Below are 15,462 nucleotides of genomic sequence, written 5' to 3' on the forward strand. Positions count from 1 at the left end.
TAGTGGTGAAAAATAGATGTTACTTACTCTCCCTGCAATGCAGCCAACCAGACCAGAGGGAGTGAAATCTTGGTTCAAAACAGACACAGAAGGGATGGGCATCTCGCCTTCCTACTCTTGTCTATCACTTTGAAACTACAGCCTAAATAAAATGCATAGCCTATTGGGATATGAAGGAATTGAATAGGTGTATACAAAATGGTGATACAGCACTACTCCTAAACTTTCTATCGGGGTCAGGGTTTCGGCCATATTGCTACAACAATCTGATTCCTTCAGAACTACACACCGACATATTGGCAGGTCGAGATGGATCCGCAATAGCCTGGTGAAACCAGCATGATCGCTGCGTTCACCATTCTGTAATATGTGGAGTGAAATAGAATGGTGAATGCAGCAATCAAGTTGGTTCTACCAGACTAGAGCCACAGATTATGAGAAGACAGCTTTTACCACGTCAGGTCTGTACGAGTTTGAGAGTACCTTTCAGTCTGTATAATGCCCCTGCAATGGCCCTTACCACCCCATTGGGTTTGTACGTGTTTGAGCGGATACTTTTCGGCCTGTGTAATGCCCCTGACACAGCGGTGTCCGGGCTGATGGTGAGACTCCCTATTGACCAACCTTGACGTTGTTGTTTATTCGCTGGACTTTGACAAGACACCTAGTCCACCATTAACAAGTCTTCCAGAAGATACATTATTAAGCAACATGACCAAGGCTTAAAATCACTTGTGTTAGCTGGGCTATAAAAGAAAAGTGCACTCCCTCTGTGGGTCCCACAGAAATGGATTGAGCAACACTGATGTAAACTGTGTCTGACTTCTATAACAGTGTAATAACAATGTATTGTAATAACAGTCCACAAAGAATACATTATAAAAACATAACTAGTTTATTTGGCTGCAATTTACCTGATAGTTACCAGACATCATCATCTATCAAACAAGCAGACCTGAATTGAACACATATTCATCAAATAAGATTCTCATGAAGACATTATGCCCAACAACAATTTGTTGTGTCATCAGGTGATTGTTTTTTCGCAAAATACAGCCAAGAAAAAAGTAAGATGATAAACCAGTGAATGCCATGTATATTTTCCCCATTATGTAAAAGTGGACAGACATCCTGAGTATGATTCAATATTTGAGAGTAATTCTCTGTAGAAATAGTCAGCTAATGAAACTAAAACAGTTAAAGCATGACTTGAGAAAATGCTCTATGAAATCATTAAATCAGGAAGCCATGCAGTTAAGAGAATGTTGTCATTTTCAAATAACAATCATCATGCATTTTTAACAATCAAACATGCATTGGGTACTTTAGCGAGGTCTAGGTGGTTTCCTACATGTTCAACATGAGCATTTTAGCAATCAAATGTTCTAGTAGTTTGCAGTATTTATTAATGAACTTTTACACAGCATTTTAAACATTCCTTCTTCAATCCCTTATACCAAATGAGTGGAAGAAGCAAAAGGGTACTTAAATGAATAAATAAAACAAAACGTACAACATCACAGGATAAAGCTTCCTTCCTTTATGCTGCCATTGAGTGTCAATAACACAGACATAATTCAATCGCTTCTATTACTGTTAAAAAATGACAGTTAAACAGTCAATCATTGCAAGCTCAAACATTACAAGGCAGGTCATTGTCACAGTGGTCACGGACAGTTTAGTTTAGTTCCCTCCTAAATTAAACTAAGGCCTGAAGTCATTCAGGAAAACATTTGGAAAAGTACATTGTGTTGTTTATTGTCTGTAACAATAATAAAGTGATTATATTATTTATTTTTTAGAAAAACTACCAAAATCATGCAACTATAATTTTGAACAAACAAGTGCTTTTGATGTGAGTGCTGGTGTTGTGGGTAGGAGATTAGGCACTGGCATCTTGCTTTAGGCGTTGACTACGTGCCTTGTAGACCTCGATGAGTAAATCTTTGACATATTGAATCTCTCGTTCCACTGACTCCGCCTTGTCGCGGAGCTCCCGGTTGTGTTCCTCCAGCCCATGAAGCTCCTCCTCCAGTATGTCCAGCTCTGCCCTCTTACGCAGTCGATACCTGCAGTTTACAAAATACCAGGATCAGCTTGCACCTACTGTAGCGTTGGAGCCCCCCCCCCTTTCCCTTATTATGTCCCTCTCTCAGTCCCCACCACAAGTGGCAGTTGCCAACCCTATCCTACACCCACAACATCCCATCTATCTTTGTAGAAGCTACCATGACTTGTCTGGGTCACTGAGCTACAGTAGGTTGGCAGTTCAATATCAGTTCTCTCTAAGAGATAGAGATAGCTAGTGTCATGAATTTAACATGGACATGTTTTCCCAACCTCATCCCTCAAGTGCTAGATTTCCGGATATGCATCTATGAACATCCAAGATAGCTGGACCTATTAGAAGAGCTCAGATTTCACATTTTATAAACACATTTATATCTGAGCAATTCTGGTAGCACTATCACACCAGTGAAAAGACACAGTGATCCCATTCAAAACAGAGATGAAGGTCTACTTAAAATGTGCACAGACATTTTTTTTGTCAGACTCAAAGAAATGACCAAACATTCTATCATCACAGTTTTTATTTAAACTTTATAACACAGAATAAATCTGTACATTTTTCACAACATACCTGTGAGCAGCTGTTTTGTTCTGGTCTCTCTTCTTCTGCTTCCGTTCTCCGGTATGTACTTCCAGAGGGACAGCGACAAGGCCTGGTTTGAGGCAGCTCAGGGAGCATGGATCTTCCTTTAGCCTCTGTGCTGTTTGCCTGTGAATGGGCAAACCCACCATTGGCCCCTCGCTCTCTCCTCTTGACAGACATTCGTAGCTTTGGTCTCCAAGACATTCTGGGAAGAGGTAGTGGCCATGCTGGGGCTCTATACCATGTACTTGTGTAGGCTCTTCGATTTCACCTATAAAGCTATGATAAGGCTCTTTATGAGCAACGTTCGGGTGGTGGTGGTAATAGCCACCGTTTGCCTCTGGCTCTTGAGGAATACCTCCAGAGAGTCCACCATCTTTGTTGCAATGCAAGACCTCCAGCCCCATACCATCATAATCACTGCCACTAACCTTCATTCCATGCATCAATTGTCCTTCTCTCTTGGGGTGGGTATTGAAGGACCCACCCATACAAAAACCTCTGGTCATCTCTTCACTGCAAAAAACGTCCTCTGTAAAACAATAACTTTCCTCTTCCTTCAGCAATACACCACATTCTCTGACTTTCTTTACACTGCCAATGTTCTTCCCAACTCTCTTCAATGTAGAACAGTGGTTAACAGCAACCTCTGTGCTTCCTGAGGAACTTCCTTTGTCACTCCAGGTGTCATGCTCAAGTTCCTCTCCAACTTTGTTGACACCATCTGAAACTATTCTTCGGCAAGTATTGTATGAACGATGATGACAGTTGTATGGCGCTTGTCTCGCCATTTTGGGTCTTCCAATGGGACCACCACAGAAGCTCACCCGGTCGAGTTCCCCTGTTGCCAGGGTAACAACCAGTGGGCTGGTTTCTGATTGGTTGCCACTGTACGAAGCATAGGGCAACTGGTAGTAAGAATGGGCCCCCATTGCTTGGGCGCCTTTGTCACATTTTGGTGATTTGTCCAATTTGGTTGAAGTCGATTCAGACCGGAAGTAATCCTCAAGCTGAGCAAGCTCCTCTTGCAAAAGAGAGGTCATGACCTCCAAGTCAGAGGGCACCTTGACATCATGTTCCAACGGTGAGGGCGGAGAAGATGAGCTAGAAGAGGATTCAGTAGTCGACTGGAACGAAGACAAATCAACTTTTTCCGTCATCCAGTCCGTCTGACCATCACCTATGAAAAAAAAGGATTTTGTTAAAATATTGAATTCAAATGTCCATATCGCAGGCATAAAATTAAATGAGGATTTTTTTCAAACGGTCCTTTAATTTCAGATGATAAATGATGATAAATGTAGAAAAATCTGGAAACAATAAATGTAGAAAAAAAAGAACAAAAAATATCCTTGCGAAACTAACCGATCATTTGAAAATGATTGAACGCCATCATCTTCATTGGGAGAATATGCACTTAGCTTCAGTCACTGTACGACATTAGCTCGTACTGCAGTGCGGTTCCACCTGGAATGTGGAAAAATAAAAAAGCGTCTTGCCGTAACTCACCAATTGTGTGCTGTCTCTCCGATAACTCCACCCCCTTCCTTCCCCAGGATTGGCTGTCGTTAGCTTGTTGGGAAGAGGGAATGATGAGGTCGACCGTGCAAACAAGAGGAATTTTCCTGCGAAGGATCGATACCGCCATCGTGTCTTTTATTTCGGTCAAAATTGTGAAATGCACTAAGTGTGCGAGGGTTCCAGAGAAGCGTCACTATGGACAGAGTGGTGGGAACACTTGAAGACCTGTGAATGACAAAAAATTCAAATTAAAACAATCAACAACTCTACTGAATTTCCACACCCAAACACCCCATTTCACCCCACTGCCACACCCCCAAAACCACCACACACTAAAAACAACTATTCAAATTGTACAATTATCAGAGGGTCTTCACAGACCAAAAATGGTTGAAGATTCCTGATAATTTCATTTTACATGAATAAACCAACATCTTAGTTTTCACATTACGAAACTACTGAACTTTAGGAAAATAAGTTAGGTTTGGAAATCTGTTTCAGAGCTATATAACACTGTCTCTATGAAAACTCACTCCCCTCATAAAACGCAACTATAATATCTCAACAACATATCAAATTGGATTTGTTATAATCCATTTCACAGTCCAAGAAAGCAGCGTCTACACTACAGTATAGTAAACAATGTTCATGTTAGTTAGCCTATGTGTATTCTATATCAAATACTAAAAAGTATATATTTTTTTCCTCTCGTTCCAACTATTGTTATATGTTTATGTTTTAAATATATAGCAAATTTCTACAACTGAAAAATATAGATTTTACTAGTAGCCCACTGATAAAATATTTTCCAGTGGCAGTTCTCAACTCTGAGCTCAGTAGGCTACTGTAAAACTGTAGATTCAAAATATCTATATTAGACTAAAAGGTCATTACAATAACCCCAACATAATTTCAGAAATGGTTAATAAAACAATTACAATGTCAAAGCTAACATATCGAACACATTATACTTCACAACAACTGTAGAATAAAGAGAACAAATCATTTCACTTACCCCATTATTTCTCAATAGTATAGTTGTTTGGAAGTGCGTTGCAAATGCAAAGCACAACAACTAGTGACAGGGAGGTCAATTTAATAAGCCATATCTTACTTAGAACACAATGACCTCATATGGTGTGTTATGAAGACGATGAGTTGCAAACAGAAAGTTTAGGAATCCGCTACTTCTTCTGCAACTACTAAATCCGGACCGTATCACACTGTTACAAATCAATCCGCAGTTTACGTTTAACCCCGTTTATCGCGTCATATCCAAGGGACTTTCCACCGTGTTATTTCCAAAATACATATTGTAATAAAATGGAAATAAAACGATGTAACTTTACATTATTTACATTTAAATAATAATATATATTTACATTTCTACAACCACACTTGGGTTGCAAAAACGCAATTCACCTCAGGAATCATGGATTTTTTAAGGATCATATTTCCGAGCTAATATCTTGTTAGTAAATAAATTGTCACCCACAGAGAATGTCTTACATAAAGACTTCTGTAATAACGGCCACGGTTTATAACGGACTATTTAGTCACGCACACGGGAGGAAGGATACAGTCTTGCAGTTGGAAGGTGTAACTTTTGTTGCAGCCCTGTTGCATCAGTTACGCAGCGGATTCGCCGAATGTTGTAGGATTGTGGTCACACTATTGGTTCATCTAGACTAACCCTCTTATTGGTCGATTAGGAATTGTCCAATGATTTTTAATTGTCATAGATCCAATGTTACTTTGTATATGTGTGTACACGTAGTAAGGAGACAGAGGCCACCTGCTACTTTCAGTATTTATTATTTCCTCCATAAGACATTACCTCTTTAATAATTATAATAAGAAGGTTGCAACCTATAACTTTACGAATGAGCAAATTCTATTATAAATGTAATGCACTTTAGTTTATTCAACCAGAGATAAACTTAGTTGACTACCAGCCATCAATTTCATCTCGACTAAAATAGTCAAACTTCTATAAAAAATGTGTTATTAACATATTTTGTGTATAGAATATTAATAAAAGTATAATAATAATTCCAAATGGCTATATGGTTAGAAGGACAAAAGGACACACAGGAGGTCAAAGCAGCTTACACTTGACTTTATCTCTCATTAGTACAACAGTTACACCACTCTCTGTCTGGAGTTGCTATGCATTTTCCTCACTGAGAAACCAAAAGCTGATTGAAGCAGCCATGTCTTCCTGTTGCTATAGTAATAGGGAACACTGCCCCCCTTTGAAAACATGTTTTTTGGCGTGTCTGTTGCCAAGGGTTTAAAAAAATCCCCTTACCTCTGTGCTTACAATGTTCTTGTTATTAATTCTTTGCATTTGTAATATTCGTGTCATGAAGTTCATGAAAACTTCCTGCAGTCGTCTGACCCTTTCTACGTCTATTCTTTCTCGACGTGTGTAACCTAACCTGCAAACTATATTCTATTGTAATATATTAAAATTCGACTCTATTCCATTCCAAAAATAATGCCGAAAACTGGTGATAATATAAGGGGACAGGACACACGTTTTTGTGTTTTTTTGTTTGCTTTCTTCACTGTTTCAATTTCTCACAGCATTAACCATTTGATAGCAGCAGAAACGCCATCTGGTGTTATCAATAGCATTGTTGAGGAATGTAGTCCACTGCTATTGTAGTCCATTTGTTATTGTTTAACTTCTCTCCAGGAGACCAGCACTAGTAAATTGAAATGTAACTATTATAATCTTATGGGAGAGTACTGTTGCTTTTTGAGAAGTTCTTTAAGATTTGGAATAATGGAAAAATTAAACATGAAACACCCAATAAACACTGATGCATGCTATCACGAACAGATGTTTGTGTGTGTGGATGTGGACAATGTGCAATTTTTTTCATGTTTTTCCCCCTTTTTTCTGTTTGAAAAGGTCACGGAGAAGGTTTATATTATAACAGGCATATTGTATGCATATGATATGTGTTCAGTAGTCACATATCATCTCGTATGCCATACCTGTATCATTTTATGCTATATTTTATTCATTTTCTATGTACATTTCATTTATGGAAAATAATAAAATCATATTTTCTGCTGCAAAAGCATTACCCTTTCTGCAACTGCTGTACAAGAAGCTTTGAGAGATCTGACCCTACATCATAGAGAGAACTGCTTTCAAAGGGGGGCTTGCACTTCGCAAGTATGGCACATTGGTAACAGTTACAGCACAGTTTCATCACCAGCTCCCTACGGATCCTGCTTACATTAACTTTTTACACGGATTGGCAATACGGGAAGCAACACTACAGGTTCCTGCCAATGCAGGGACACTTTTGAAACCTTTAATACGCCCTCCCTCCCACATTACTTGTGTGTAAGATGTCATTGTAGTGATTAAATCCTATACTATAATAAACAACGAAACAATTGCTTCCTTTACTTTGTGTATGTATATTTAGTCAAAATCATCCTTTACAAAAATCTATTTGTATAGAATAATCCAGAAAAATTATATCAGAGGAAAATTTGCAAAGATATGACCTTTCATTTGATGAAACCTTCTTGAAAGTCAATCATCCCTGAGGAAGCTTGGTAGAAAGAGGGAGTGTCATCCTGTCATCTTATCATGCAGCACAATGTCATGCAATGTGCTGCATTGTCAAATGTGGTTCAATCACAAGCTGGAACTAAGAACTTCATCTTTTGTAAGTCTGTATGACATTCAGAAGAATAAATAATCTCTGTGTTTAATTAATACAAATGCTTATACATTACTTACACAAATACTTTGAATCATATTGACATTGAGCCTGAATATCAATCCATAACATATTTTACCCTGACATGGATGGTAAAATTAGATTTTTTTAAAAATTGTTCGCTGGGCCAAAAGCATCACTTTAGGATATTATCACGTTTTAGGGAAGACTCAGATGCAGACAGCGTCTTAGTAACAAAAGTGTATTGCTACAACAGGGGGCAGGAAAAACGACAGGTCAAGGGCTGTCACGTCCTGGCCAGTATAAGGGTTAATTGTTATTGTAGTTTGGTCAGGACGTGGCAGAGGGTATTTGTTTTATGTTGTTCAAGGTGGTGTTTTTGTAGTAAGGGCATTTGATTTAGTATTCCGGGGGTTTTTGGGCACTGTTTGAGATTCATGTATTCTATGTTTAGTCTAGGTAGTCTGTTTCTATGTTGACTTAATTGGGGTGGACTTCCAATTGAAGGCAGCTGTGTGGTGTTGCCTTTGATTGGAAGTCCTATATTAGTTGGGTGTGTTTGTCTGTGTGTTTGTGGGAGATTGTTCTGTGTTTAGCCTTGTGCCTTGCCAGACTGTTTGTTGATCGTTCGTTCTCTTTTTGTTATTTTGGTGTTCATTTTGGAATTTATTAAAAGTCAAGATGAGCATACACATACCTGCGGCATTTTGGTCTTTCCTGCAACACCACGACATAATTCGTGACAGAATCTCCCACCAACAAAGGACCAAGCAGCAGAGGAAAAGGGATTTCGAGTTGGACTGGCGGGAGAGATGGACCTGGGAGGAAGTTCTGGACGGGGCTGGACCTTGGCACCAGGCTGGGGAGTACCGTCGCCCACGGGAGGAAATTGAGGCAGCCAAGGCAGAGAGGCGGAGGTACGAGGCCTTGGACGCGCTGAGGGAGAAGCACGAGGCACCCCCAAGAATGTTTTTGGGGGGGCACACGGGTAGTTTGGCTAGGCCTAGGAAGAGCCGGAAGCCAGCTACCCGTGGTGATATGGAGGAGCGTATGAGGTGGAGGGCGCCATGTTTCGCTGAAGAGCGCACTCTCACCCATACGCACGCACAGTCCGGTGCGCGTTATTCCAGCCCCTCGCAGGTGCCGTGCTAGAGCGGGCATCCAGCCTGGTAGGAGGATGCCTGCGCAGCGCATCTGGTCGCCGGTACGCCTCCGAGGACCAGGCTACCCAACTCCCGCTCTACGCACGGCTACCATCAGGCCCCTGCACAGCCCAGTCCGCCCTGTACAAGCACCCCGCTCGTACAGGGCTACTAGTTCCATCCAGCCAGGACGGGTTGTGCAGGAGGTAAGATCAAGACCGCCTGTGCGCCTCCATAGCCCTGGGTTTCCAGTTCATGTCTCTCGTGCGGACCCGGAAGTGCGTCAGCCCAGTCCGACTCGTCCTGTTCCCGCTCCCCGCACTAGCCTGGAGGTACGTGTTCCCAGTCTGGTACGTCCAGTACCAGCACCACGCACCAGGCTTCAAGTGCGTCATCCCAGTCCGACGTCGCTAGAGCTGCCCGTCAGTGAGGAGTCGCCAGAGCCGCCCGTCAGTGAGGAGTCGCCAGAGCCACCCACTAGTCAGGAGCTGCCAGAGTGGCCAGACTGCCCGGAGATGCCAGAGTGGCCAGACTGCCCGGAGATGCCAGAGTGGCCAGACTGCCCGGCGATGCCAGAGTGGCCAGACTGCCTTCCGGGTCTGCCAGAGTGGCCCGACTGTCTTCCGGGTCTGCCAGAGTGGCCCGACTGTCTTCCGGGTCTGCCAGAGTGGCCCGACTGTCTTCCGGGTCTGCCAGAGTGGCCCGACTGTCTTCCGGGTCTGCCAGAGTGGCCCGACTGTCCTCCGGCCCAGCCCGAGTGGCCCGTCTACCCGGAGCTGCCGGGGTGGGTCGTCTGCCCGGAACTGCCAGAACCAGAGCCACCTCCAGATATAGGTGGGTTGGGGAGGGGGGGTGTAGCACAGTGCCGTCGTTGACGGCAGCCACCCTCCCTTCCCTCCCTTTAGTTTAGGGGGATTTTTTGTTGTTGTTTAGGGGGGGGGTACTGTCACGTCCTGGCCGGTATAAGGGTTAATTGTTATTGTAGTTTGGTCAGGACGTGGCAGAGGGTATTTGTTTTATGTGGTTCAAGGTGGTGTTTTTGTAGTAAGGGCATTTGATTTAGTATTCTGGGGGTTTTTGGGCACTGTTTGAGATTCATGTATTCTATGTTTAGTCTAGGTAGTCTGTTTCTATGTTGAGTTAATTGGGGTGGACTTCCAATTGAAGGCAGCTGTGTGGTGTTGCCTTTGATTGGAAGTCCTATATTAGTTGGGTGTGTTTGTCTGTGTGTTTGTGGGAGATTGTTCTGTGTTTAGCCTTGTGCCTTGCCAGACTGTTTGTTGATCGTTCGTTCTCTTTTTGTTATTTTGGTGTTCATTTTGGAATTTATTAAAAGTCAAGATGAGCATACACATACCTGCGGCATTTTGGTCTTCCCTGCAACACCACGACATAATTTGTGACAAGGGCAGGCAGAGGTCAATAATCCAGTGTGATGTGACAAGGTACACAACGGCAGGCAGGCTCAGGGACAGGGCAGGCAGAATGGCCAAAACTGAAAAATAGAAAACAGGAGCTAGAAACAGACAGGAGCAAGGGGAAAACGCTGGTAGGCTTGACGAACAAAATGAACTGGCAACAGACAAACAGAGAACACAGGTACAAATACACTAGGGATAATGGGGAAGATGAGCGACACCTGGAGGGGGGTGGAGACAAGCACAAATACAGGTGAAACATATCAGGGTGTGACAGATATTGTATTTTAATTTGGTTTAAAAGTATTGCTGTGCTATGCTTATTTCCTGTATACAAAAGGTGAATGATGGTGGCAGAACAAAGTGCAGTGTTCTGGAAAGTCTGGTTTGAGCTTGAGCAGGAATAGTGAAGTAGAGGCTAAAGATCATTTTTAAGCATGCATTTTAAAACTACTCAGGTTCTCATTACATTTAATTTCAGTTCTCATTTCATTAATCATACCGGTGACATTTTGTTCACCTTCGTCTTGAGCTCTCTCACAGTCACCTTCAGTCAGTAACTGATAGTGGCTCAGATTGGTTAGGTACAGTGAGGGAAAAAAGTATTTGATCCCCTGCTGATTTTGTACGTTTGCCCACTGACAAAGAAATGATCAGTCTATCATTTTAATGGTAGGTTTATTTGAACAGTGAGAGACAGAATAACAACAAAAGAATCCAGAAAAACGCATGTCAAAAATGTTATTAAAATGCAAATCAATTTATGAGCTGAGATTAGGAGCACACTCTTAAAGGGAGTGCTCCTAATCTCAGTTTTTACCTGTATAAAAGACACCTGTCCACAGAAGCAATCAATCAATCAGATTCCAAACTCTCCACCATGGCCAAGACCAAAGAGCTCTCCAAGGATGTCAGGGACAAGATTGTAGACCTACACAAGGCTGGAATGGGCTATAAGACCATCGCCAAGCAGCTGGGTGAGAAGGTGACAACAGTTGGTGCAATTATAAGCAAATGGAAGTGTCACGTCCTGACCAGTAAAAGGGGTTGTTTGTTATTGTAGTTTGGTCAGGGCGTGGTAGGGGGTGTTTGTTTAGTGTGTGTCGGGGTTTTTTGGGCAATGTTCTATGTTAGTATATTTCTATGTCTGTGGCTATTTAGTCTATTTCTATGTTCAGGGTTTTTGGTTTGGCCTTCAATTAGAAGCAGCTGTTCTTCGTTGCTTCTAATTGGAGGTCATATATGTTGTGGCAAACCTCTTCAAAGCTAGGAGCGTTTGTCACAAATTAAGTGGGAAACTGTCACCAAAGTCAGCCCAGAATTAAAGTTCTTTCGAACATGACAGTACATGTATGTTTGTTTCTCTGTTCTGGTCCACCCAGGCCGCAGGTAAGGTCAATGATAGCAGGGTTCGGTACACAAATCTGGTTCTCGGTAGGTCCAGGTCTAAACGCCAACAGGTAAGTCCAAAACAGTCCAGCTCGTACACAGTAAATCCAGCCAATGTAGAATGTCTCTCTCTCTATGGTTCATAGATCCTTCCCGCCCTCTCTCTCTCTTCCTGGTTTTTCTTGACCTTTTATCTGTGGGTCGGCTCCACCTTCTGAGGGTTCCCCTTGCTTCTGGGAATTGTAGTTTTGGTAGTCGGCCATTTTGTGATCTGTAGTTCTGATCGGGGTGGCCATTTTAGTGATCGGGCAGAGCCCGTTTATTAGTTCTGCCCTCACATATCTGCCATTTATCACTCGACCCCCTTCTTTGCCACACATCTCCCCCCTAGATCCGACCCCCTAGGTCGGGCTACCGCAGCAAAATATGCGTGCATGCGGGATAACCCATCCACATTTCCCATTTCCTTTTCTGCTCTGTGTTTCAAGTCAAAGTGAAACGGTTGGAGACTCAAAAACCACCGCATCACCCGAGCGTTCTTCTCTTTAGCCCTATGCATCCAGGTGAGTGGTGCATGGTCACTGATGAGGGTGAAGTGGCGCCCCAGCAGGTAGTATTTCAGGCTTTCCAAAGCCCACTTTACTGCCAGCGCCTCTTTCTCAACAACTGAGTAGTTGGTTTCCCGTGGTTCCAGCTTCCTGCTTAAAAACAGGATGGGGTGTTCCACCTCTTCTACCTCTTGGGACAGCACTGCTCCCAAACCGACCTCTGAAGCATCCGTCTGAACCACAAACTCTCTCTCAAAGTCTGGTACCACCAGCACTGGATTACAGCAGAGGGCCTCCTGTAATGTCCTAAATGCTTTGGTGGCCCTTTCATCCCACTTGACCATGTTTGGCCCTCTGGCTCTAGTCATGTCGGTGAGTGGGGCGGCCACTGTGGCATAACTTGGGATGAACTTCCGGTAGTACCCGGTCAGCCCTAGGAAGGCTCGAACCTGCTTCTTATTTACTGGTTTCGGCCATTCTCTAATTGCCTCCACCTTCTTACGTTGGGGTTTGATTAATCCTCTTCCCACTGTGTATCCCAGATACTCCGTTTCCTCTAACCCCACATAACACTTGGCAGGGTTCGCCGTGAGCCCTGCCTTTCTAAGGGCGTCTAACACCGCCTGTACCCGGGGTAAGTGGGATTCCCAATCTGGGCTGTAGATCCCCACGTCATCTAAATAAGCTGCGGCGTATGCTTGGTGCGGTTTTAGGACCTTGTCCATGAGCCGTTGAAAGGTGGCTGGGGCCCCGTGTAGGCCGAATGGCATGACGGTGTATTGAAACAAACCGTCAGGGGTTGCAAATGCTGTCTTTTCTTTGGCCCTGGGGGTCAGAGGAATTTGCCAGTACCCTTTTGTCAGGTCCAGGGTCGTAATGTACCGAGCTTTACCAATTTTCTCCAGTAGTTCGTCTACTCTGGGCATGGGGTAGGCATCAAACTTGGAGATTTCATTTACCTTCCGAAAGTCGTTACAGAACCGCAAAGACCCATCGGCCTTGGGGACTATCACAATTGTGCTAGACCACTCACTATGTGACTCTTCGATCACTCCAGCTGTCAACATTTTCTCCGTCTCTGCTCTAATCGCTGCCTGTCGAGCCTCGGGTACCCGATATGGCCTCATGCTCACTTTTCTCCCTGGTATCATGAGCTGTAACCTCAGTTCGGCCGGGTACTTCTGAAAACACATCTCTGTTTTTCTGGATCAGGGTCTTTACTTCTTGTACTTGTGCTGGGGACAAAGTAGGTGAAATATTTACTTCAGCTGTCTCCTGAGTGTGTGTGGGGTACGTGACCATTAGTGTTTCTCTCTCTCTCCATGCTTTTAACAGGTTTATGTGATAGATCTGTTCCTGGGGCCGTCGACCTGGCTGTCGGATCCGATAATTAACTTCTCCTATTCTCTCCAGTACTTCATATGGTCCTTTCCATGTGGCTAGTAGTTTGCACTCTACCGTGGGGATCAGCACTAACACCTTATCTCCCGGTTGAAATTCCCTCAGGGTAGCCTGCCGGTTATAAGTGTGCCGCTGGTGCTCTTGTGCTTGTCTCATGTGCTCTCTGACGATGGGCATGACTGTGGCTATCCTGTTTTGCATTGCCGTGACGTGCTCTATGACACTAGTATAGGGGGTGGATTGGTGTTCCCAGGTTTCCCGGGCAATGTCTAAGATTCCCCGGGGGTGCCTCCCATATACCAGCTCGAAGGGAGAAAACCCCAGCGAGGCTTGAGGAACCTCTCTAATGGCAAACATCAGATATGGCAACATGCAATCCCAGTTTTTCCCATCCTTGTCGATTACCTTCCTGAGCATTGACTTCAGGGTCCGGTTGAATCTCTCAACCAGCCCGTCCGTCTGTGGATGGTAAACTGATGTCCTCAACTGTTTCACCTGCCACAATTCACAAAGGTCTGCCATAAGGCGGGACATAAAGGGGGTCCCCTGGTCAGTAAGGATCTCCTTTGGGACCCCAACCCTGGTGAACAATAGCACTAGTTCCTTGGCGATATTTTTGGAAGCCATTGTCCGAAGGGGAATGGCTTCTGGGTAGCGAGTGGCATAATCTAGAATGACCAGAATGTATTGGTGCCCTCTGGCAGATTTGGGTAGTGGGCCCACTATGTCCATCGCTATCCTCTCAAATGGCGTTTCGATTATGGGGAGTGGCACTAACGGGCTTCTAAACGCTGGTCGGGGAGCTGTTACCTGGCACTCCGGGCACTCTCCACAATGCCGAGCCACTTCAGCCTGAATTCCTGGCCAGTAAAACCTCCTTACAATCCGGTCTCGGGTTTTATCGATACCAAGGTGTCCACCCAGAATGTGCCCATGAGCTAGATCCAGTACTGTCTTCCTGTACCGGGTGGGGACCAACAACTGTTCCACCACATCAACCCCTATTTTTGAGACTCTGTACACCAAACCATTTTTCATGATGAAGTGGGGAAAACTATTAGGCATCATCCTATCATTTATGGGAGTACCATCTATGACCTGCACGTCTGCTCTGGCTTGCTGCAGGGTTGGATCCTGGTGTTGGGCCGTCCCGAAATTAGTCATGGACCCTGCCAGGTCTGCTGGTTCTAGATAGTCGTCCTCTGGATTCAGATCGACCCCAGCCCCACTAGTACTGGGCTGTTCATTATCAACGAGGTTTGCCACTTCATCCTCATCCTCCCCTACTAGTACCTGTGAGGTTGGCCCCTGGGAGACCTCTTTTCTTGGCCTTGGTTGAAGGCCCCATGCTTCTTCCTGCTTGGTCAGGGTTGTTGGCTTCTCAAATATGCCGTTCTTTTGACCTAACTTCGCAAAGTTAGGAAAGTATCTACCCAATATTACATCATATGGCATCTTTGGGACCACGCCGACCTCATAATCCAGCAGACCGTCCTCTGTTTGTATGCTCACTAATGCTGTGGGGTACAGACGGGTATCCCCATGAATGCACGTAACACTGATATCCTGACTTGTATCCAGTTTATGCGTCGGCACTAGGTTTGCTACAACTAGGGTTATCATACTGCCGGAATCCAGTAGTGCTTCAACCTCCTTCCCTTCAACCTTCACCCTGCACAT

General features: G+C 44.0%; 1 protein-coding gene across 1 annotated transcript; it reads right to left on the reverse strand.

Moving 5' to 3' along the window:
* Positions 1-872: 872 nt before the first annotated feature.
* On the reverse strand, positions 873-5,516 carry LOC115206185 (uncharacterized). Its single transcript, XM_029772869.1, has 4 exons — positions 5,190-5,516; positions 4,163-4,399; positions 2,642-3,833; positions 873-2,069 (listed from the first exon to the last, which is right to left on the reverse strand). Exons 2-4 carry the CDS (start codon positions 4,299-4,301, stop codon positions 1,883-1,885), a joined length of 1,518 nt encoding a protein of 505 aa, XP_029628729.1. The 5' UTR covers positions 4,302-4,399; positions 5,190-5,516; the 3' UTR covers positions 873-1,882.
* Positions 5,517-15,462: the final 9,946 nt, after the last annotated feature.

This window comes from Salmo trutta, chromosome 13 (genome assembly GCF_901001165.1).
Source record: "Salmo trutta chromosome 13, fSalTru1.1, whole genome shotgun sequence".
Lineage (NCBI taxonomy): Eukaryota > Metazoa > Chordata > Actinopteri > Salmoniformes > Salmonidae > Salmo > Salmo trutta.